The following is a 25559-nucleotide window of genomic DNA, read 5'->3' as shown; positions in this document are numbered from 1 at the left end:
TGCGGCGTCACATGACAGGAGACTGCTGTGCGGCGTCACATGACAGGAGTACTGCTAGTCCAATACACGTACACAACGAGGTAGAAGTCTTATATCTCAATCTGATATTTGCAATTACTATTACACCCTCTGGGAGGTCTTTTGATATTCTACATTATTCTGAAATATTCCAATTATATACTTAAGGGTAGACCCACTGCTGCGCAACCGCAATTCTCCACAACGTTTAAAATTTATCAAAATATAATTGTCAGAAACTTAACTCGACATCCAGATGTTAAGTGACGCCAGTTTGCTGTCGGTGTACGTCGTGATTTAATCTGACGATCAAGGTGGCCTCAGAAGAGAGGGAGTTGGGTAAGGCAAAACGTGGACGCATTACCTTTGCTTTTTCTGTATTTTTGTTTGTTTGTTGGTAATTGGGACACGATGACATGCATGAACCAGTCAGCGAGTCAGCCAGCCTGACCACCCGATCCGGTTAGGCATAGTCGATGTAACGTTGTGTCTGTGAGCGCTCAACACATCAAGTTCCGTCTTTATCCGACTAGAAATCCCGGCCCAAGTGGTACAGTCCCCTCGACACGGGACGAAATCATTTTGTTTCCTGCTTAATATCCATCATCACATGGCATTGTTACTCTGTTGAGGCAAGTTGTAATCTCAAATTGCATGTCTGAGTAGTGTATGTGTGCCTTATGTGCACCTTTGATGGGGCTCATTGGATGTCTGAAGATTTTATGACTGCTTTGATTCATTACTGTCACATGCATGTTTTGCTGAAACTGCGAAAGAACATTACGCGTGTCATAAGCCTGTATGACTGGACGCTTCTTTGTAAATAGCATTAAAAAAAAGTTCCAGGAGCTTAATCGATGCTTTCCTTTCCAAACGTATATAATTATTAATATATTAATACATGCAGTCAACAACCTGACCCAGAATATACAACACAGACATAAGGAACAGATACACCAATGTGAAATACTTTATCACGTCTTTACATAGATGTATATGAATTTAACCACAGAAATATTTCCAGTTCAAAACTTTCACTGTCGTGTGAGATAAATTGGCACTAAAGGGTATATCCTTTAATTAACAAATGTTTTGGCGCAGATACAATTGAACATCTGAAGGTGCAGTCATACTGAGAGGTTATACCTGTCCTCATACAGTGAAGTAGCTGATTAATCGAGACTAGTGTCCCGTGATTTGGTTATACTGGTCTAGAATAGATGGATTGATTCGATGTCCACTGTGATACGCGAAGATGTAAATGATTGAGAAAAGTTAAAAGGCTGTTGAAACCATGAGATAGACATTATTTTCCATTTATTAATTTACTCGGTGGTTTGTTGTTTTATAGTAAAGGATCGGCATAAATAGTCGCGGAGTAGAACTGTGAATAAATGTCACCAACATGCACGTCTCCAACAACGATGTCACCAACATGCACGTCTCCAACAACGATGTCACCAACATGCACGCCTCCAACAACGATGTCACCAACATGCACGTCTCCAACAACGATGTCACCAACATGCACGTCTCCAACAACGGTGTCACCAGTATGCACGTCTCCAACAACGATGTCACAAACATGCACGTCTCCAACAACGGTGTCACCAGTATGCACGTCTCCAACAACGATGTCACAAACATGCACGTCTCCAACAACAATGTCACTAATATGCACGTGTCCAACAACGATGTCACCAATATGTAGGTCTCCAACAACGGTGTCACCAGTATGCACGTCTCCAACAACGGTGTAACAAACATGCACGTCTCCAACAACGGTGTCACCAATATGCACGTCTCCAACAACAATGTCACTAATATGCACATCTCCAACAACGATGTCACCAACATGCACGTCTCCAACAACGATGCCACCAACATGCACGTCTCCAAACAACGATGTCACCAACATGCAGGTCTCCAACAACGGTGTCATCAACATGCACGTCTCCAACAACGGTGTCACCAACATGTACGTCTCCAACAACGATGTCGCCAACATGCACGTTTCCAATGACGATGCCGTTAATACCCTGCTGGTTCTCCCCCTTTCCTGACGTCGGCGACGGCGTGAAGCAGTCCCCCTGTCACGTGGATCGCCGACACTACTGACGCAGCCGTGTTCATGTCTATTTCATGACCTTTGGCCTTTAACCCGTCTATGATATCCTGAAAGAAGGCAGGTATATAATGTATTAGTCAGATATATTTTCCTTACATAAAACAACAACACAAATAATGGGTAGCTAATTCATGAACGTTGGTTTAAACCTAACATGTTAAACCAAATAGCAGGACTGTGTTCTTTACTATAGAAGGGTTAGGAGCGTCTAGACAAGGTCAAATGTATTTATATATGATAGCTACGCGATAAATCGCAAAGAACAATGAAGAACGAAGCATGGTCTATCTAAGAAATACACGAGTTGGGAGTTGTCTATCGTACAATAAAACACTGCAGTGTTTTATCGTGAAATGAGGTCATATATTGGACGACGTTATTTTTGCGGGGGAAATGACCAGTAAGTTGTCCCCTACAGATGTATCTGGGCTACGCAGATAAACGCAATGGCCGAATGATCGCGTCCAAAGGTGGGAGAGATATGAAAATCGGTATTAGGTGAAAAAATACAGTTATAGACGGAGGATTGTGAGAATATGCGGGAAATACCAAACATAACCAACCTGTTGGTAAAATGGATTAGTCCGACATTTCGGAGGTCGGATTCTCTTGTGGGAGTCATCGTTATTTACTCTGTTGTAAATATATTTAAAGCTGGTACTTTTCATAACCATCCTTAAAGAGGCTGTACATAATGTTGATATCTCATATAAGAAACAAATGACTCGTGGTCGTGGTTTATCGTACAATAAAACACTGAAGGGAGAATAAAACGCTCGTGTCTGCCTCCCCCATGCTTTATTCTCCCTGCAGTGATTTTTGTACGATAAACAACAAGCACGAGTCGTTTATTTCATAAAAAACACTCATTTTTGTTCCTTTGGGAAATATACTAATCTTCATTATATTTTGAAATGCTTTACATCTTCTTCAGAAAAAGAGCTCGTCAGTCTCGAATACTATGGATTGACATACACCCTTGTTGTAATTAAATCGGCAAACACTGTTTCAAATCAAGGTTATTCTCAAATGACCGTCCAGTGAGTGATTGAGATGAGTGAGTTGATATGGAATTCATGACAAAACAATATTCTATCATGACGTCGTTTCAGGAGACTCGAATAAGCGCTCGTAACTTGATGACGTCATATTTTGGACGACGTTATTTTTGAGGGGAAGTGACCGGTAAGTTGTTCTCCATAGATGTATCTGGGCTACGCAGATAAACGCAACGGCCGAATGATCGCGTCCAAAGGTGGGAGAGATATGACAATCGGTATTAGTTGAAAAGATACAGATTATCGACGGAGGATTGTGAGAATATGCAGGAAATACCAAACCTAACCAACCTGTTGGTAAAATGGACTTGTCCGACATGTTTTATAATCCTAGCCCTGGGAGGACAGTAAACTCAGTGTGTGAAATACGCTACAGTCGGAAAGCGCACGTTAAATCTTCTATATCAGTCAGTCAGTCAGACAGTAAACTTAAACGGTCTGATATCTCAGAGACGTAACACTGACAAGCAAAGTTGCCCAACTTTGCGGCAATTGACCTATTTACCTGAGAAAAACCTCTCTCAATACGTATTTGCTTCGGCAATAACTGGTGATGTAGACGCTTGTGATCAACTGCATCTGCTATCGGCACCCCCATCCTCAAGGCAAACATCGCCACCTGGCGGCGAGACAAGCAAACAGACTCTTTTAGTAATATCTGCGCAGGAACGGAGACAGAATGTTCGGCCATGTTTGACTTAAGCGTGAGGATGTCCCCCGGGCTGGATAAAGAGTATTGCACTTTGAACTCTAAGATAGGTATTTAGATAACCTGTGATGTGTTCTAACTGTCCAAGAGTTAGGGTTAAGTGTGCATTTTATTGCGCCAGGCAGACTCATTACTCCGGCGCCAGATTCACACTTTGTATACAGGCATTAAAAAAAATCTATAATTTTGTTATTCAAATATATATATAATTCATAGTATTTACTTGTATATGAACATTTTACCACATATAGATGAAACGTCAAAACATCAATATGTTAGGCTGCCATTCGTCTTGGAAATACCTATGTCGTAGATAAATTTGAACATGTTTAATACCAGAGGACATCCTGAATACATACACACGGTCTCGCGAAATGTCGACCAAAAAAGGTTCAAAGTTGTTTAGTGTCATCGTGAGAATGTCTAGACTATGAACTGCGTCTAACAATAAAAATATGTTTAACAACTGTCTGTGTTCACACCCATAATAAAACCTTAAAAATACCTTCAACATTTTGTGTGGATTTCGTTCAGTGGCTTGTGCACACAGTTATAAAAAATATCTTCAACATTTGGCGTGGATTTCGTTCGATGGTTTGTGTATACAATTATAAAAATACCTTCAACATTTGTGTGGATTTAGTTCAATTATTTGTCGATACAATTATAGAAATACCTTCAACATTTGGCGTGGATTTCGTTCGATGGTTTGTGTATACAATTATAAAAATACCTTCAACGTTTTGTGTGGATTTAGTTAAATTATTTGTCGATACAATTATAGAAATACCTTCAACGTTCAATTGTCTTTCTATACAATTTAAATATAGACATTCAACATTTGGCGTTGATTTAATGCTATGGTTTGTCTGCGTGGATTACTTTCAATTGTTTATACTAACTAAAGCCACTGATGTGGTGATTCTGGTCCCACCGGAAGCACTTATCGTCATGACAACATCACCGGAAGTCTGGTTGACGATGATTGACGGGCACATAGAGGACTGGGGGCGTTTCCTGGGTTTGATGAAGTTGGCTTCAGAGGCAGGGACGCCGAACTGATTGATGATGCCTGGTGTTGAGAAGTCGTCCATTTCATTATTGAAGGTAATCCCGGTTCTACGTCCGCGAATTTTGGAACCAAAACTGCGTGAAATTACAAAATACAGTTAAAATACAAAACCAAATGAATGCTGTCAGATTTTACACTTAAGGTCATCTGTTTGTTTGTTTGTTGTTTAACGCCGCACTCAGCAACATTCCAGCTATATGATGGTGGTCTGTAAAAGTCTGGACCAGACAATCTAGTGATTGACATCATGAGCATCGATCAACCCAATTGGGACAGATGACATGCATCAACCAAGTCAGTGAGCCTGACCACCTGGTCCAGTTAGTCGCATTTAATCGACAAGCATAGTCCCCTTTTACAGCAGGTATTGGTGGCTGAAGACCTATTCTATCCCGGAATCTTCACGGGTCGTAAGGCGAGATTGTCGGTGTCGGCGTGAAGTCAGTTGATCTCCATGTGTTACGTGTAACGTGTAGGACTGACGTTGTTTACAATTATGAGATAGTCGTCTTAAACCCATATCTCGACGATTTTGTCGCATTTGCACGAATCGTTCCTGTCTTCCCATAAAGGGCTGTGGGCATCAAAGTCACCAAGGATTATCCCATTTTTGCCTACGATACTGAACAACAAAAGTTCCTGTGACATTGAATAAGATTTAATGCAAAGTTATGTTTTTCACCAAATCTCAAACAATTTCGGTTTGCAACAGATAAAAGACTCCTGTAAGTGTTCAAATGGTTTAATTTGCCATACTGACTTCAGAAAATGTGTGATTGCATTGAACAACATGAACATGCCAAAATGTCAATTTACAAATCAATAGCGTGTGTGTCCACCTCTGGTTGCGATGCAAGACACACATGGAATGGACCAGGTGTCGCACAAAGTCCTGTGGGATATCTGTCCATATCTGCTGGAGCATGTTACGAAGTTCCTGGAGTGGCTGTGGAACACGTGGTTGACGTCGAAGGTGCCGATCCATCTCATTCCACGTGTGCTCGATTGGTGAGAGATCAGGGGAGCGAGCCGGACAGGGGATGACATTCACGTTGTTTTGTTGAAGGGAATCCTGAACAGTTCGAACAATATGCGGCCGGTGTTGACATGTTGAAAGGTAATGCCTGGGCCATGACGACGCAAAAACGGTAAAACAACAGGGCCGATGATCTCGGCGAGGTAGCGCTGTCCATTGAGATTTCCCTCTACCACTATCAAACGGGTCCTCTGTATTGCTGTAATCCCACCCCATACCAAAACACTGCCGCCCCCGAACCGATCTTCTTCCATTACACAATGATTGACGTAACGTTCACCTCGACGTTGGTACACTCGAATCCGTCCATCGCTGTGGCTGAGTTGAAAACGAGACTCGTCAGTGATAGAACTTGTCCCCACTGCATGGCCGTCCAGCGTAGACGCTGTCTGCACCACTGTAGACGTGCTTGGCGGTGGTTTCCTGTCAAAATGGGACGACTGGCGGGTCTTCTGGCGCCAATCCCTGCACATCTTAGGCGACGACGTACGGTTTGTGAAGATATTCGTCGAAGGTCAGGCTAGGAATGCTTCTTGCAGTTACTGTTGCTGGCTGGAATCGATTTCGTATGTGTCTTGTCGATTATTGATTACGCGTGGCCTGCCACTCCGAGGGTGATCTCTGACTGCATTTGTCTATTGCCAACGTTGTCATAAACACCAAATGGTGTTTCTTTGGACGTTGAATTGTCTTGCAACATCACGTTGACTAGATCCTGCTTCAAGCATACCAATGGCTTGCAGACGCTCACAATTTGGGCCTAACGTCGCGACAATCACTAGGATTCTCACTGAACCTATTCTTTTCTTGTCTCATGGACAGTTCAAGACATTCCTGATCGTCTCCATCAACATGCAATGTGATGTCCCCCCAACACATGTTGTAGTGATCATTGACACCTCTTAACCCGAAATTGATTGTGTTGTAGAGCCATAGACAGTATATTATGCTCACTGGATTACTGATTCCAAAGGATCCGGACTGCAACAGGGAATCGATCTCTTCATCACCAATCGGGTCGGCTCTCCTTGGTAAGTTGCCACGCCCTTCTTTCTTTAGTTCAATTTTTCTCCCCTTTTAACATTTCCGTGATCGTGAAAATTCTAAAGATGACGTGAGCGAAAAGCCATACCCCCTTCGTTTTAGTGATCTCTCGATGCTGCTCTGAAAACCCGTGAGACTGTTTGGTTCATAATTTTCCCCATTTGTTTTTCGAACACTAATGAAAAACTTGCAGAGATGTGTGTCTAGTTCGTTTGGGGGGATTTCGTGCATTTGGCGAAATTCATTTTGGACTTTTAGAAAGTTATCGAACAGTTTCAAATCGTACAAAGTTTTCTTGGCTGTGTTTTTGTTTTGATTGTCTAGGATCACACCATCGATCATGCCGTCCTCAACAGCCACAAATCTTCCTTGGGCATCTTTCGGCTTTGTGTTCGTCGTCTGCTTCGCCGTGCTCGACGATGGCGTTTCGATGATGAAACTTTTGCCACGGGGAAGCTTTGATAATCTGCCTTCATGACAGTCAAATTCAAATTCGGTACTAACAACCTGTAACATGTAATATCCATTTGTCAACACGGATATCACTGTAGCACTTCCCCTTTGATCTATTAAAACATTGTCTCCAACATCAAAGGTATCGATGTTGTTTGTAAACACCTACTCACGTGCACCGGCGAAAAAAGTCCCACTTCCGGTTATATAATTTGCATATCTAATTCGCTTACTTATGTTATTGGGGTATGACATACATGTTTTTATGTCATAAGCTTATGTCATGGGTAAATGCTTTAGTTAAATGATAAAACTTGTTAATATAACTGGTTAATAAAACAGGTTAATATAAATAGTTAATATAACTGGTAAATGCAATTGGGTAATGCAAGTGGGTGATACGTTATAGTTAAACACGATTTGGAGGTTTTGCATTTTCCACTAAAACCGAGGAGGTGTGTTTCAACTAAGTCTAAATGCAAGAAATACCAGCAAGAATAAAAAAACAACGGGATACTTTATACTGAAAGAATAGAGTTCGTCAAGGTGTAAGAGAAATTCGATGAAAAGCGTGCCAGAGAATGGACAGGTGCAGCATGTATACAACTGAAGTCATGACATGTAAGATTGAACACCCCTTTATCAACTGCCCCGGTGGCACAGCGGGAAAATAGTTGGTTACAATGCTATATTAGAGGTTGCAGGTTCGATTCACGTGAAAATGATTTGTGACTCTTCCCCGGTCAAAGATTAGACACGTATGAAAAGGCTGTCTGTAAAACCTGTGTCTTACAATTCAACTGGGCAATATCAGCTAACGCAATTGACCGGGCAGTCTAACAAAGTAACAGTTCCTGCTTTTTCTAAGTTCTGAAACCCTTGGGATTCTAACACTAAGGTACTCACTATGTATTTATCGTGGCCGTTATGGTAACAGCGTTGCCCTCGGCGTCGATGATGCAGGCGTTGGACGTCCCCGTCTTTGTCTGGTCGTAGAACGTCGCCCCGTAATAGTCGGTGTCGTGCGTGACGCTGTCCGTGATACTGCCTCGGATGTAGTCGCCAAAGTCACGCGACGTCATATTTCTAACCAGCTGTGTGAGCGAATGAGTGAGTTCACATTTAACGTCGTTCGGAATAGTTCCTCCATTTAAGGAGTTCCGGAATAGTTCCTCCATTTAAGAAGTTCCGGAGTCGTTCCTCCATTCAAGGAGTTCCAGTATAGTTCCTCCATTGAGGGAGTTCCGGGATAGTTCCTCCATTTAAGGTGTTCCGGAATCGTTCCTCCATTTAAGGAGATCCGGGATAGATCCTCCATTTAAGGAGACCCGTAATCGTTCCTCCATTTAAGGAGATATTCATAAAGCCAAAACAAAAACTCACAGATTCAGTAAGCGCAAATTGTAATAATTAATGATAAGATGGGTGGAGTGTTGAGATGGGAGATGTGGATGAGGGCTGGGATTTAGTACCACATATTTCTTATTTAAAAGTATGACACTGATTATTTCTTTAGAAAAAAGCCCTTGCAACAATGTAATATTTTTGTGACAAGCAATTTCTTTTTTAACTGCCTAAATCATGATTATATTTTTCCAGAAATTTTGAGGACATATTATTTTCCGATAACATGCAAGCCCCTCTAATAATAAAAAGTACCTCCAGCAGAGTTTGAGTCGTCACACAGATCACATTTTTACCCAAGGCATACAACCACTCATGACTTTTCACTTCTGTTATACATGACTTCTGACCTCTATCACACATGACCTCTCACCTCTGCCACGTCGACAAAGTCCTCGTCCCCCAGATCCGTCCTCTTGGCGTAGGCAAATTTCATGGCTTCCACGATCCGGTGATACGTCAATACGCTCTTCTCATTGGTCGACAGACTGTCGGGCGTGAAGCCGTAACCTAGCAACAAGACATCTTATACTGGGTTTCACCCCGTTTTGAACATGATTGCAGTTACATCACGGCGTGTCTGTTTCATGTGGGAGGAAAGCCCAAAGCAATACAAGTTAGCCGGTCGAGTATAGTGCAGACGAACCAAAATAAAATAATCGAGGATAATCTGAAATCTGATAATAAAATGAATTCTGGCACGACTAAGGGGAGTAACTATCTGTAGCCGGGGTTGCAGCACCAGCGCCCCTAAGGAAACAGGAAAACACAAAGTAATGTTTCATGGTGGCGACTTATATGGGGTCGCTTACCATCCAGGATGTTGAGCATGTACTCGAACACCGCCCCGCTGCCGGGAGGTGGCATGGAGTGGACGGTGAGGTTGTCCCTGAGGGTGACGTTGACGGGCGTCCTCCACGTGGCCGTGTAGAGGTTCAGGTCCTCCCGAGTGATGACCCCGCCTGAGGGAACGAAACAGATATACACCAGCCTTCCATCCGTTCATCCGTCCGTCCGTCCGTACACCCATCCATTCATCCGTCCGTCCGACCACCCATCCATCCATCCCTTCATCTATCCGTCCGTCCGTACACCCATCCGTTCATCTATCCGTCCCTCTGTCCGTCCATCCATGCATCCGTCCTTTCGTCCGTCCGTCAACCCATCCATCCATCCGTTCATCTATCAATCCGTCCGCCCGTCCACCCATCCATTCATATCTCCTTCAGTCCGTCCGTCAACTCATTCATCCATCCGTTCATCTATCCGTCCGTCCGTCCGTCCATCCATGCATCCGTCCTTCCGTCCGTCCGTCCGTCCATCCATGCATCCGTCCTTCCGTCCGTCCGTCAACCCATCCATCCATCCGCGCAGCCTTCCTTTCTTTCATTTATTGGTTGTGTTATCTTATGGTCGTATTTCATTACTGACTTGAGAATAAAACATTCAGGTTGATGTGATGCGTTGACAGGTTGATGTGATGCGTTTACAGGTTGATGTGATGCGTTGACAGGTTGAAGTGATGCGTTGACAGGTTGATGTGATGCGTTTACAGGTTGATGTGATGCATTGACAGGTTGAAGTGATGCGTTTACAGGTTGATGTGATGCGTTGACAGGTTGTTGTGATGCGTTTACAGGTTGATATGATACGTTGACAGGTTGATGTGATGCGTTAACATGTTTGTGTGATGCGTTTACAGGTTTATGTGATGCGTTGACAGGTTGATGTGATACGTTGACAGGTTGATGTGATACGTTGACAGGTTGATGTGATGCGTTTACAGGTTGATGTGATGTGTTGACAGGTTGATGTGATGCGTCTTACGCTTTCCTTTGATTTATGGAAATATAAAATGTTTTTCAAAGGAATTTGAATTTTGATAATGACCATTATATGTTACTGGTAGATCGTAAGCCCAAAACATCTATCAACGTAACCTGGTCATTCGGAAAGAAATCACGTAAAAAGATACATTATTGAATTTGTATACAATTATTCCTTTGTTAGCATTCACTCCGTCACGCAGTCGCTCAATCGCTCACTCACTCCGTCACTCACTCACTCCGTCACGCAGTCGCTCAGTCGCTCACTCACTCCGTCACGCACTCACTCCGCCACACACTCACTCACTCACTCGCTCCTTATACTCACTAATACCTTCACTCAACTCCCCCATCCACTCACTCACTCGACACTGAGAATGTTACCGTGCTCGCTGATGTCTGCCACGATGTCGTCAGTCAGGGAGCCGTTGTAGTAGACAGGTGCCCCCTTCTCCGCAATCCTCTCCAGGGTGTCCGCGAGAGCGTGGTACTTCACCCTGTCCCCAACCTTCACAGCCTCGCCCGTCACGTTGTCAAAGTACATCCTGAGGGACACACAGAACTTTGACCAAACCTAGCGCTACGTTATACTCCCTACTTCAACAACAGGTCCACCAGGCCCAGAGCGGCCAAAGTGTGCTTAAACAGCTCAAAGACACGTGCTTGCACACACACATGTAAGATAAGTTCTCCCATCTTGCACACACACACGTGTAAGATATGTTCTCCCACCTTGTACACTCACGTGTAAGATACGTTCTCCCACCTTGTACACTCACGTGTAAGATATGTTCTCCCACCTTGTACACTCACGTGTAAGATATGTTCTCCCACCTTGTACACTCACGTGTAAGATATGTTCTCCCACCTTGTACACTCACGTGTAAGATATGTTCTCCCACCTTGTACACTCACGTGTAAGATATGTTCTCCCACCTTGCACACACACGTGTAAGATATGTTCTCCCCCCCTTGTACACTCACGTGTAAGATATGTTCTCCCCCCCTTGTACACTCACGTGTAAGATAAGTTCTCCCATCTTGCACACACACACGTGCAGGAAATGTTCTCCCACCTTGCACACTCACGTGAAAGATATGTTCTCCCTTCTTGCACCCTCACATCTAAGAAATGTTCTCCTACCCTGCACACTCACGTGTAAGATATGTTCCCCTACCTTGCACACTCACGTGTATTACAATTCTCCCCCATTGTACACTCACGTGTAAACTATGTTCTTCTACCTTGCCCAATCACGTGTAAGATATGTTCTCCCACCCTGCACACTCACGTGTAAGATATGTTCTCCCACCTTACACATTCACGTGTAAGATATGTTCTCCTACCTTACACGTTCACGTGTAAGATATGTTCTCCCACCCTGCACACTCATGCGTATTACAGTTCTCCCACCTTCGCATATTCACGTGTAAGATATGTTCTCCCACCTTGTACACTCACGTGTGAGGATATGTTCTCCCACCTTGTACACTCACGTGTAAGATATGTTCTTCCCCCTTGTACACTCACGTGTAAGATATGTTCTCCCACCTTGTACACTCACGTGTAAGATATGTTCTCCCACCTTGTACACTCACGTGTGAGGATATGTTCTCCCACCTTGTACACTCACGTGTGAGGATATGTTCTCCCCCCTTGTACACTCACGTATAAGATACGTTCTCCGACATTGAACACTCACGTGTAAGATATGTTCTTCTACCTTACACATTCACGTGTAAGATATGTTCTCCCACCTTGCACACTCATGCGTATTACAGTTCTCCCACCTTCGCATATTCACGTGTAAGACATGTTTTCCCAACCAGCTCACTCACGTGTAAGACATCTTTCCCCAACCAGCACACTAACGTGTTAGACATGTTTTCCCAACCAGCATACTCACGTGTAAGACATGTTTTCCCAACCAGCACACTAACATGTTAGACATGTTTTCCCAACCAGCATACTCACGTGTAAGACATGTTTTCCCAACCAGCACACTAACATGTTAGACATGTTTTCCCAACCAGCTCACTCACGTGCAGGACATGTTTTCCCAACCAGCATACTCACGTGTAAGACATGTTTTCCCAACCAGCACACTCACGTGCAGGACATGTTTTCCCAACCAGCATACTCACGGGTAAGACATGTTTTCCCAACCAGCACACTCACGTGTAAGACATGTTTTCCCAACCAGCACACTCATGTGTAAGAAAGGTCATGTTTTCCCAACCAGCACACTCACGTGTAAGACATGTTTTCCCAACCAGCACACTCACGTGTAAGACATGTTTTCCCAACCAGCTCACTCACGTGTAAGACATGTTTTCCCAACCAGCATACTCACGTGTAAGACATGTTTTCCCAACCAGCACACTCACGTGTAAGACATGTTTTCCCAACCAGCTCACTCACGTGTTAGACATGTTTTCCCAACCAGCACACTAACGTGTAAGACATGTTTTCCCAACCAGCACACTAACATGTTAGACATGTTTTCCCAACCAGCACACTCACGTGTAAGACATGTTTTCCCAACCAGCTCACTCACGTGTTAGACATGTTTTCCCAACCAGCACACTCACGTGTAAGACATATTCTTGAGGACCTCTGCATATAGTGTGATGGCGCGATGGATTGGCCCGAGGATGGGGACGCCGTTCCTGCAGAGGTCAATGGTTGGCTGGAGCAGCTCCCTCCACGGCACGCGGCCGAACCTCTGGTGAGCCTCCCAGTGTCCCATCACGTCCCCCGGAACGCCGATCGCCAACCCCCCTAGGAAAGAAACATCGTTGTTAACGGTGTATTACTCTACGTAGGCTGTGCGGCGTCCAAGGCCGACCCACGATGCACTGCCAGAATGTTGATGGGGACTATCCAACCTGACACAACCATTCCCCTCTAGTTCTGGATTGCGAACCTGGATACCTGCTGCTGTCGACTACATGTGACACGTTTTGGAACGTCTACTGACACAGCTTCCATAATGGCTCCGTGGCCTGCTACAGCAACTGCCACTTCTACATCATCGACCACTGCGGTTGCTACCACCATGTTGGGCCGCCAGGGAATGATTTGTTCTTGATATTCAGAGAGAGAGAGAGAGAGAGAGAGAGAGAGAGAGAGAGAGAGAGAGAGAGAGAGAGAGAGAGAGAGAGAGCCTTACCCAATACAGAGGCTCCCTTGACTTTCCCAATATAGAAACTCTCGTTGGCTACAAGTGGCGCCCTCTCGCGAGCATCCAGGACTTCAACCGCTCTCGTGGACCTGGTGATGAGCACATTAGATTTACAGGTAAAATTATCGTCAGCGATCTATACCTACTTCACACAACGTCGGAATCGAACCCGGGTCTATTGGGCGATGCGCAAACACTTTAACCACAAGGCTACCGTTACGTCCCGTTATACAGACAGTCATACAGGTCCGCACACAGCCCGGTTTGTGAGCAATCTCAAAGACGGTGATGTCGCCAGGTTGCCGATCAGAGAGACGGACTGACCTATAAGACAGAAGGACGCACAGACGGAGAAGTGAAAGAACAGACAGATAAACGGACGTACCTGTTGTAGAAGGTCATAAAAAAGCCCCCGCCGATGCCGCAGCTCTGCCGTTGAACGACGCCTATACACACCATGGTGGCGATAGCGGCGTCCACGGCCGACCCTCGATGCACTGCCAGGATCTTGCTGGAGACAACAGATGAGGAATAGGTTGACAGAAACACTCTGAAACTATCTAACCTTACAACAATACTTTCCCCCTGATTGTGGAAAACTCAATGAATCAAGGAAAGTGATTCCATCTCTTTCAAAGGGGGGAGCGAACTGTAAATGAGCAATCATCCATTTATTTGGGAGAGATGACTCCAGTAACCATTTGATAATCTTGGGAGGGTGGGGCTTGTTGCAAGGTGTTTTTCTTTAAAATAAACAGGCTCATAGTTTAACAAAATATATCTGGTTTTGTAGAAGGAGCTGAAATATCTCGATACAAGATCCCAGCCACCCCCACCCTCCAACCTCTCTTGACCACAGCATCCCCCCCCCCCTACCTCCCCAGACCACAGCACCCACTCCCCTACCTCCCCAGACCATAGCACCCCCTCCCCTACCTCACCAGAACCAGCCATCTACCCCCTATCTCAACAGAACCAGCCACCTACTCCCCTACAACTCTAGACCCAAGCCTCTGCTCCTACATACCCAGACCACAGCCTCACCCCCCCCCCCCCCCCCACCTCCCCAGAAGACCCAGCCACCCCCTCCCCTACCTCTCCAGAAGCAGCCACCCACTCCCCTACCTCTTTAGACCACAGCATCCCCCCCTACCTCCCCAGACCACAGCACCCACTCCCCTACCTCCCCAGACCACAGCACCCCCTCCCCTACCTCCCCAGACCACAGCACCCCCTCCCCTACCTCTCCAGAACCAGCCACCCACTCCCCTACCTCTTTCGACCAAAGCACCCCCTCCCCCTACCTCCCCAGACCCAGCCACACCTACCCCCTACCTCTCTAGACCCAAGCCTCTCCTCCTACATACCCAGGCAACAGCACCACCTCCCCACGCATCCTCGGACCCACCCACTCCCCCTACCTCCCCGGACCCACCCCACACCCCCATCTTCCCAAACCACACCCCCAGCCCCCCTTCCCCTACCTCCCCAGACCCAGCCCCCCACACCCCCACCCACCCCACCCCCTACCTCAACAGACCCTCCCTTATCAACGATATCCATCCTATATCCTGACAGCAGCGTTAAACAACAAAGAAACACACAAAGCAAAACACCCGTAATCCAGTATATCCCTATAGCATAACTATGTGATATTGAAGAAAACCAGTGTCGTTTGAGAATCGCTTACGTTCCGATATCCGAGCATATTTTAGCATCAGAAGTGACAGAGGCAAATCTGTAGTAGCCTCTCTTCGACTTGGGCGGTTGTTGTACGGGAGACTTGGTGCTCGTCTCCACTAGCTGTGGCGCATCGTGATGAAAGGACCTCAGACCAAATCCCAGTCCGAAGGCCAGACCGAGGCCAATGATGAGGGCTCCCGCTATCAGGGCAATGACGATTGGGCGGGAACGACGCCTGTGGAGCAGACGATGCTTACATGAACCAAGAAGTAGGTCCGTGAGAATTATAGCACTGGTATAAAGTTTTTTAACTAAACCTTCCTTAAATGTGTTAATATTTTATTCTTAAGAATTTGATAGGAATTTCAAAGAAACATGGAAAATGATAATAACTTGGGATAAACTTTCTTTATTGTTTGAAAGAACATTTCAAGACTACTTCAAGCGCCTTCATCAGGTGACTAACGACGATTCAAAACCTCTTCAAGTGCCTTCATCAGGTGACTAACGATGATTCAAGACTACTTCAAGCGCCTTCATCAGGTGACTAACAACGATTCAAGACTATTTCAAGCGCCTTCATCAGGTGACTAACAATGATTCAAGGCTACTTCAAGCGCCTTCATCAGGTGACTGACAACGATTCAAGACTACTTCAAGCGCCTTCATCAGGTGACTAACAACGATTCAAAACCTCTTCAAGCGCCTTCATCAGGTGACTAACAACGATTCAAGACTACTTCAAGCGCCTTCATCAGATGACTAACGATGATTCAAGACTACTTCAAGCGCCTTCATCAGGTGACTAACGACGATTCAAGACTACCTCAAGCGCCTTCATCAGGTGACTAACGATGATTCAAGACTACTTCAAGCGCCTTCATCAGGTGACTAACGACGATTCAAAACCTCTTCAAGCGCCTTCATCAGGTGACTAACGACCATTCAAAACCTCTTCAAGCGCCTTCATCAGGTGACTAACGATGATTCAAGACTACTTCAAGCGCCCTTATCAGGTGACTAACAACGATTCAAGACTATTTCAAGCGCCTTCATCAGGTGACTAACAACGATTCAAAACCTCTTCAAGCGCCTTCATCAGGTGACTAACAACGATTCAAGACTACTTCAAGCGCCTTCATCAGGTGACTAACGATGATTCAAGACTACCTCAAGCGCCTTCATCAGGTGACTAACTACGATTCAAGACTACCTCAAGCGCCTTCATCAGATGACTAACGGCGATTCAAAACCTCTTCAAGCGCCTTCATCAGGTGACTAACGACGATTCAAAACCTCTTCAAGCGCCTTCATCAGGTGACTAACGACGATTCAAAACCTCTTCAAGTGCCTTCATCAGGTGACTAACGACGATTCAAGACTACTTTAAGCGCCTTCATCAGATGACTAACGACGATTCAAGACTACTGCAAGTGCCTTCATCAGGTGTCTATCGACGATTCAAGACTACTGCAAGTGCTTTCATCAGGTGACTAACGACGATTCAAGACTACTTCAAGCGCCCTCATCAGGTGACAAACGACGATTCAAGACTACTGCAAGTGCCTTCATCAGGTGTCTATCGACGATTCAAGACTACTGCAAGTGCCTTCATCAGGTGACTAACTACGATTCAAGACTACTTCAAGCGCCTTCATCAGGTGACTAACGACGATTCAAGACTACTTCAAGCGCCTTCATCAGGTGACTAACGACGATTCAAAACCTCTTCAAGTGCCTTCAGGTGACTAACGACGATTCAAGACCACTTCAAGCGCCTTCATCAGGTGACTAACGGCGATTCAAGACTACTTCAAGCGCCCTTATCAGGTGACTAACGGCGATTCAAGACGACCTCAAGCGCCTTCATCAGGTGACTAACAATGATTTAAGACTACTTCAAGTGCCTTCATCAGGTGACTAACAACGATTCAAGACTGCTTCAAGCGCCTTCATCAGGTGACTAACGGCGATTCAAGTCTATTTTGCGAGCTTCACCTGATGAAATGTTGTTACAAACTATACAGAAGTTGTTATCCTTCAAAGGTTTCATGTCTTCAGTTTGTAGCAACTAAAGATAACTGGCACATGTCATTGGTCTGTGAAGTGAAGTGAGTGAGGTGACTGGAGTCAGGTAAACAACACCTCCTTCCGTTTGGTCTGTAAGCAATGGATGGAGGTAGGGGGCGAAAAATGGACAATTGTCAAGCTGGCTGATACAAATTCGCGGTGGGATGCACCAATACCGGTCACCACATAATTGTACCACATGATTAATCGGAACCTCACCGCGAATAGAGAAAAAGCTGACGCGGCGTTCAGCAATATTCAATCAATGAATAGAACCCGAGTTTTCGGCGTGACGTGCCAGCGCTTTAACCAAAAGGTCACCCCACACCCCTCCACAAACAGAGGGAAGTGTACCGGCCAACTCCTCATCATCAAGTTCATGATGTTCATCATTCAGTGACACGATCAACACGACCTTATTGTGGAATGAGATCTCGTTGTTTACATTTTCGGTATCGCACGTGGGGTCAAGGTCAATAGCGACTCCATTGTCTTCTAATGCGCGACGTATGACTACAAGAAGGTACACACCTCATGTTGAACACCCCCACCCCTCCCCACACACACCCCACACACCACACACACACCACACACACACCCCACACACCCCACCTGCCTACCTGTTCCCATGTTTGAATAGGGTCAGCGAAACACATTAAAAACAACACTATGAAAATTCGTCGTTTTTAGGTCAAATTGAGGTAAGTTTATTGCAGTCAAAATGATACCTCAAAGAATGAATGATAGGTGTACGTGATTTCACACTACATTCAGAAATGGGTCAGTAATCGGCACAAAGGACATTTCAATATGGCTGTCTTAAGGTTCACGTTTAAGTCGACTTGGATTTTTTAGAAACGCCGCAACTGGGACCAGTCTTGCTAAGTTTCAACTCCATATGTGTGTGTCTTGTGCTTCCAGATGACGTGTCAATAGGAAAAGAATGAGTGAGGCAGACGGACTAATAACGCGGGGCGATCGGGTATCCCAATGGTTAAAGCGTTCGCTCGTCACGCCGAAGACGCTGGTTTGATTCCCGACATGGGTACAATGAGTAGAGCCCATTTCTGGGGTCCGACAGACGGCGGTCTGGAAATAATCGATTCAGGAACTGGCAAACCAGTGACTAGGAACAAGATCAATGATCTACGCCAACTGTCTGCGATGACCATGCAATCAGTCAGGTGCCAGAGCCACACCCATTGATCAAATGTAATCATCCAACGACAAACATAGGGTGAAGGGTATCGTGCCTGTCCCACTGCTGGGTTCTTGACGAGGTATTGCCTTTGTAAGATTACCCGATGTCAATATGTACCGACAGGTGGCGCAGGACACCTAGTACCATCACTACGTGATAGTGATTCATAATCGCATGCTCTTGATACAGTCTGACTCGTACAAGCGACTCTGCTTTATGCAGATGTTTCTGTTGGACATGGAAAGGTTTTTTGACTTATTTACATATGCGTCCTGGTTGTTTTACGTTAACCAGTTGCATGACCTAGTTTAAAACGCTAACACGGCATACGTCTCGACGGACAAGCGCTTACATGGACGGTGACATGACCTACATACAGCAGTATACATCAGTGTCAGGGCGTCCTACATACAGCAGTATACAGCAGTGTCAGGGCGTCCTACATACAGCAGTATACAGCAGTGTCAGGGCGTCTTACATACAGCAGTATACAGCAGTGTCAGGGCGTCCTACATACAGCAGTATACAGCAGTGTCAGGGCGTCCTACATACAGCAGTATACAGCAGTGTCAGGGCGTCCTACATACAGCAGTATACAGCAGTGTCAGGGCGTCCTACATACAGCAGTATACAGCAGTGTCAGGGCGTCTTACATATAGCAGTATACAGCAGTGTCAGGGCGTCTTACATACAGCAGTATACAGCAGTGTCAGGGCGTCCTACATACAGCAGTATACAGCAGTGTCAGGGTGTTTTACATACAACAGTATACAGCAGTGTCAGGGCGTCCAAAATACAGCAGTATACAGCAGTGTCAGGGTGTTTTACATACAACAGTATACAGCAGTGTCAGGGCGTCTTACATACAGCAGTATACAACAGTGCCAGGGCGTCCAACATACAGCAGTATACAGCAGTGTCAGGGCGTCCTACATACAACAGTATACAGCAGTGTCAGGGCGTCCTACATACAACAGTATACAGCAGTGTCAGGGCGTCCAACATACAGCAGTATACAACAGTGCCAGGGTGTTTTACATACAACAGTATACAGCAGTGTCAGGGCGTCCAACATAGAGCAGTATACAGCAGTGTCAGGGCGTCCTACATACAACAGTATACAGCAGTGTCAGGGCGTCCTACATACAACAGTATACAGCAGTGTCAGGGCGTCCTACATACAGCAGTATACAGCAGTGTCAGGGCGTCCAACATACAGCAGTATACAGCAGTGTCAGGGCGTCCAACATACAGCAGTATACAGCAGTGTCAGGGCGTCCTACATACAACAGTATACAGCAGTGTCAGGGCGTCCTACATACAACAGTATACAGCAGTGTCAGGGCGTCTTACATACAGCAGTATACAGCAGTGTCAGGGCGTCCTACATACAACAGTATACAGCAGTGTCAGGGCGTCTTACATACAACAGTATACAGCAGTGTCAGGGCGTCTTACATACAGCAGTATACAGCAGTGTCAGGGTGTTTTACATACAACAGTATACAGCAGTGTCAGGGCGTCCAACATACAGCAGTATACAGCAGTGTCAGGGTGTCCTACATACAACAGTATACAGCAGTGTCAGGGCGTCTTACATACAACAGTATACAGCAGTGTCAGGGCGTCCAACATACAGCAGTATACAGCAGTGTCAGGGCGTCCTACATACAACAGTATACAGCAGTGTCAGGGCGTCTTACATACAACAGTATACAGCAGTGTCAGGGCGTCCAACATACAGCAGTATACAGCAGTGTCAGGGCGTCCAACATACAGCAGTATACAGCAGTGTCAGGGCGTCCAACATACAGCAGTATACAGCAGTGTCAGGGCGTCCTACATACAACAGTATACAGCAGTGTCAGGGCGTCCTACATACAACAGTATACAGCAGTGTCAGGGCGTCTTACATACAGCAGTATACAGCAGTGTCAGGGCGTCCTACATACAACAGTATACAGCAGTGTCAGGGCGTCTTACATACAACAGTATACAGCAGTGTCAGGGCGTCTTACATACAGCAGTATACAGCAGTGTCAGGGTGTTTTACATACAACAGTATACAGCAGTGTCAGGGCGTCCAACATACAGCAGTATACAGCAGTGTCAGGGTGTCCTACATACAGCAGTATACAGCAGTGTCAGGGCGTCTTACATACAACAGTATACAGCAGTGTCAGGGCGTCCAACATACAGCAGTATACAGCAGTGTCAGGGCGTCCTACATACAACAGTATACAGCAGTGTCAGGGCGTCCTACATACAACAGTATACAGCAGTGTCAGGGCGTCCAACATACAGCAGTATACAACAGTGCCAGGGTGTTTTACATACAACAGTATACAGCAGTGTCAGGGCGTCCAACATACAGCAGTATACAGCAGTGTCAGGGCGTCCTACATACAACAGTATACAGCAGTGTCAGGGCGTCCTACATACAACAGTATACAGCAGTGTCAGGGCGTCCAACATACAGCAGTATACAGCAGTGTCAGGGTGTTTTACATACAACAGTATACAGCAGTGTCAGGGCGTCCTACATACAACAGTATACAGCAGTGTCAGGGCGTCCTACATACAACAGTATACAGCAGTGTCAGGGCGTCCTACATACAACAGTATACAGCAGTGCCAGGGCGTCCAACATACAGCAGTATACAGCAGTGTCAGGGCGTCCTACATACAGCAGTATACAGCAGTGTCAGGGCGTCCTACATACAACAGTATACAGCAGTGTCAGGGCGTCCTACATACAGCAGTATACAGCAGTGTCAGGGCGTCTTACATACAGCAGTATACAGCAGTGTCAGGGCGTCTTACATACAGCAGTATACAGCAGTGTCAGGGCGTCCTACATACAGCAGTATACAGCAGTGCCAGGGCGTCTTACATACAGCAGTATACAGCAGTGTCAGGGCGTCCTACATACAGCAGTATACAGCAGTGTCAGGGCGTCTTACATACAGCAGTATACAGCAGTGTCAGGGCGTCCTACATACAACAGTATACAGCAGTGTCAGGGCGTCTTACATACAACAGTATACAGCAGTGTCAGGGCGTCCTACATACAACAGTATACAGCAGTGCCAGGGCGTCCTACATACAGCAGTATACAGCAGTGTCAGGGCGTCCTACATACAACAGTATACAGCAGTGTCAGGGCGTCTTACATACAGCAGTATACAGCAGTGTCAGGGCGTCCTACATACAACAGTATACAGCAGTGTCAGGGCGTCTTACATACAGCAGTATACAGCAGTGTCAGGGCGTCCTACATACAGCAGTATACAGCAGTGTCAGGGCGTCTTACATACAGCAGTATACAGCAGTGTCAGGGCGTCCAACATACAGCAGTATACAGTAGTGTCAGGGCGTCTTACATACAGCAGTATACAGTAGTGCCAGGGCGTCTTACATACAGCAGTATACAGCAGTGTCAGGGCGTCTTACATACAGCAGTATACAGCAGTGTCAGGGCGTCCAACATACAGCAGTATACAGCAGTGTCAGGGCGTCCAACATACAGCAGTATACAGCAGTGTCAGGGCGTCCTACATACAGCAGTATACAGCAGTGTCAGGGCGTCCTACATACAGCAGTATACAGCAGTGTTAGGGCGTCTTACATACAGCAGTATACAGCAGTGTTAGGGCGTCCAACATACAGCAGTATACAGCAGTGCCAGGGCGTCTTACATACAGCAGTATACAGCAGTGTCAGGTCGTCTTACATACAGCAGTATACAGCACTGCCAGGGCGTCCAACATGCAACAGTATACAGCAGTGTCAGGGCGTCCTACATACAGCAGTATACAGCAGTGTCAGGGCGTCCTACATACAGCAGTATACAGCAGTGTCAGGGCGTCCTACATACAGCAGTATACAGCACTGCCAGGGCGTCCAACATGCAACAGTATACAGCAGTGTCAGGGCGTCCTACATACAGCAGTATACAGCAGTGTCAGGGCGTCCTACATACAGCAGTATACAGCAGTGTCAGGGCGTCCTACATACAGCAGTATACAGCAGTGTCAGGGCGTCCTACATACAGCAGTATACAGCAGTGTCAGGGCGTCTTACATACAGCAGTATACAGCAGTGTCAGGGCGTCCTACATACAGCAGTATACAGCAGTGTCAGGGCGTCCAACATACAGCAGTATACAGCAGTGTCAGGGCGTCCTACATACAGCAGTATACAGCAGTGTCAGGGCGTCCAACATACAGCAGTATACAGCAGTGTCAGGGCGTCCAACATACAGCAGTATACAGCAGTGTCAGGGCGTCCTACATACAGCAGTATACAGCAGTGTCAGGGCGTCTTACATACAGCAGTATACAGCAGTGTCAGGGCGTCCTACATACAACAGTATACAGCAGTGTCAGGGCGTCTTACATACAGCAGTATACAGCAGTGTCAGGGCGTCCAACATACAGCAGTATACAGCAGTGTCAGGGTGTCCAACATACAGCAGTATACAACAGTGCCAGGGCGTCCTACATACAACAGTATACAGCAGTGTCAGGGCGTCCAACATACAGCAGTATACAGCAGTGTCAGGGCGTCCAACATACAGCAGTATACAACAGTGTCAGGGCGTCTTACATACAGCAGTATACAGCAGTGTCAGGGCGTCCTACATACAGCAGTATACAGCAGTGTCAGGGCGTCTTACATACAACAGTATACAGCGCTGCCAGGGCGTCCTACATACAACAGTATACAGCAGTGTCAGGGCGTCCTACATACAGCAGTGAACAGCGCTGTCAGGGCGTCCTACATACAACAGTATACAGCAGTGTCAGGGCGTCCTACATACAGCAGTATACAGCAGTGTCAGGGCGTCCAACATACAACAGTATACAGCAGTGTTAGGGCGTCTTACATACAGCAGTATACAGCAGTGTTAGGGCGTCTTACATACAACAGTATACAGCAGTGCCAGGGCGTCCTACATACAGCAGTATACAGCAGTGTCAGGGCGTCCTACATACAACAGTATACTGTATCCTGTGCTTTAATTGATCGTGTCAGACGTCCTACATACAGCAGTATACAGCAGTGTCAGGGCGTCCTACATTTCAGCAGTATACAGCAGTGTCAGGGCGTCCAACATACAACAGTATACAGCAGTGTTAGGGCGTCTTACATACAGCAGTATACAGCAGTGTCAGGGCGTCCTACATACAGCAGTATACAGCAGTGTTAGGGCGTCTTACATACAGCAGTATACAGCAGTGTCAGGGCGTCCTACATACAGCAGTATACAGCAGTGTCAGGGCGTCCAACATACAACAGTATACAGCAGTGTCAGGGCGTCCAACATACAGCAGTATACAGCAGTGTCAGGGCGTCTTACATACAGCAGTATACTGTATCCTGTGCTTTAATTGATCGTGTCAGACGTCCTACATACAGCAGTATACTGTAGGTTGTGCTTTAATTGATCGTGTCAGGGCGTCTTACATACAGCAGTATACTGTATGCTGTGCTTTAATTGATCGTGTCAGGGCGTCCTACATACAGCAGTATACTGTAGGTTGTGCTTTAATTGATCGTGTCAGGGCGTCTTACATACAGAAGTATACTGTATGCTGTGCTTTAATTGATCGTGTGAGGGCGTCTTACATACAGCAGTATACTGTATGCTGTGCTTTAATTGATCGTGGCAGACGTCCTACATACAGCAGAATACTGTAGGTTGTGCTTTAATTGATCGTGTCAGACGTCCTACATACAGTAGTATACTGTATGCTGCGGTTTGTTGATGTGCTGATTAGTGATACAAGGATCAGATTCTTTGCATTTGGTGAAATTCAGTGCACGATGTGACAGGAAGCCGAGCGAGCAATTTAAGAAAAAAGACACTAGTCAGTATATTATAAACTTGTCATAAACGATAAATTTGTAAACGATGTCGCTTCTTAAAATCAATCCTATATAGCGTGTCCCTAGAGTTCCTCGGACATCAACTTTCATCGAGTTTGGACCTGCAAATGTGAAATACAAATGCTTAGGGCGTGAAGTAAAAACTTTTGCTGAATCATGCCAGTTTAAGGCGCCCATGACCACACTCTCACAGCAGAGGGATGCCCCAATTGCTAGACAAGACATGAACATCCCGACTTCATGGGTAGCACAGGTGGAATGTTCCGTCATGAGGAGGGACACCTGGCCGAGGGTAAATAGGTCGTACTAACATTATATAGCTGGAAAATATCGCTCCTCATATATCTGACATCAAACATTTATATCTATACCAGTCAATCGATTGCTACCCATCACGAGTTAAAAAAAGAAAACTCACGTTATATCTTTCCCTTCAAGATCTGAGTCGGCCATTCTGGAAGACGATGCTGGACTGGGGCTGATGACAGACTGAACGAGATGTGATACAGTGCCCTCGATATACGGTTAAACTGGGAAGTGTAGATGCATACATTACCCTCGATACTCAGCTCTACGGGTTAGATGCTTACAGTACCATCGAAATACATCTTTACTGGGTTATGTAGATACATACAGTTCCCTCAAAATACCGCTTTCCTGGGTAATGTAGATACATACAGTACCCTTGATATACAGCTTTACTGGGTAATGTAAATGCATACAGTACCCTTGATATACAGCTTTACTGAGTAATGTAGATGCATACAGTACCCTTGATAT

General features: G+C 45.8%; 1 protein-coding gene across 1 annotated transcript; it reads right to left on the bottom strand.

Moving 5' to 3' along the window:
• Positions 1-1318: 1318 nt before the first annotated feature.
• On the bottom strand, positions 1319-25263 carry LOC139455191 (glutathione hydrolase 1 proenzyme-like). Its single transcript, XM_071236742.1, has 12 exons — positions 25198-25263; positions 15624-15851; positions 14319-14444; positions 13922-14022; positions 13341-13530; positions 11133-11293; positions 9735-9884; positions 9296-9432; positions 8425-8612; positions 4816-5059; positions 3710-3823; positions 1319-2193 (listed from the first exon to the last, which is right to left on the bottom strand). The coding sequence occupies exons 1-12, from the start codon at positions 25230-25232 to the stop codon at positions 2050-2052; spliced, it is 1818 nt and encodes a 605-aa protein (XP_071092843.1). The 5' UTR covers positions 25233-25263; the 3' UTR covers positions 1319-2049.
• Between the last annotated feature and the right edge of the window lie 296 nt (positions 25264-25559).

This window comes from Haliotis cracherodii, unplaced genomic scaffold (genome assembly GCF_022045235.1).
Source record: "Haliotis cracherodii isolate W230 unplaced genomic scaffold, xgHalCrac1.p SCAF_11, whole genome shotgun sequence".
Taxonomy (NCBI): Eukaryota; Metazoa; Mollusca; class Gastropoda; order Lepetellida; family Haliotidae; genus Haliotis; species Haliotis cracherodii.
The sequence above is the reverse complement of the archived record's forward strand: the minus strand, read 5'-3'. Positions and strand labels throughout refer to the sequence as shown.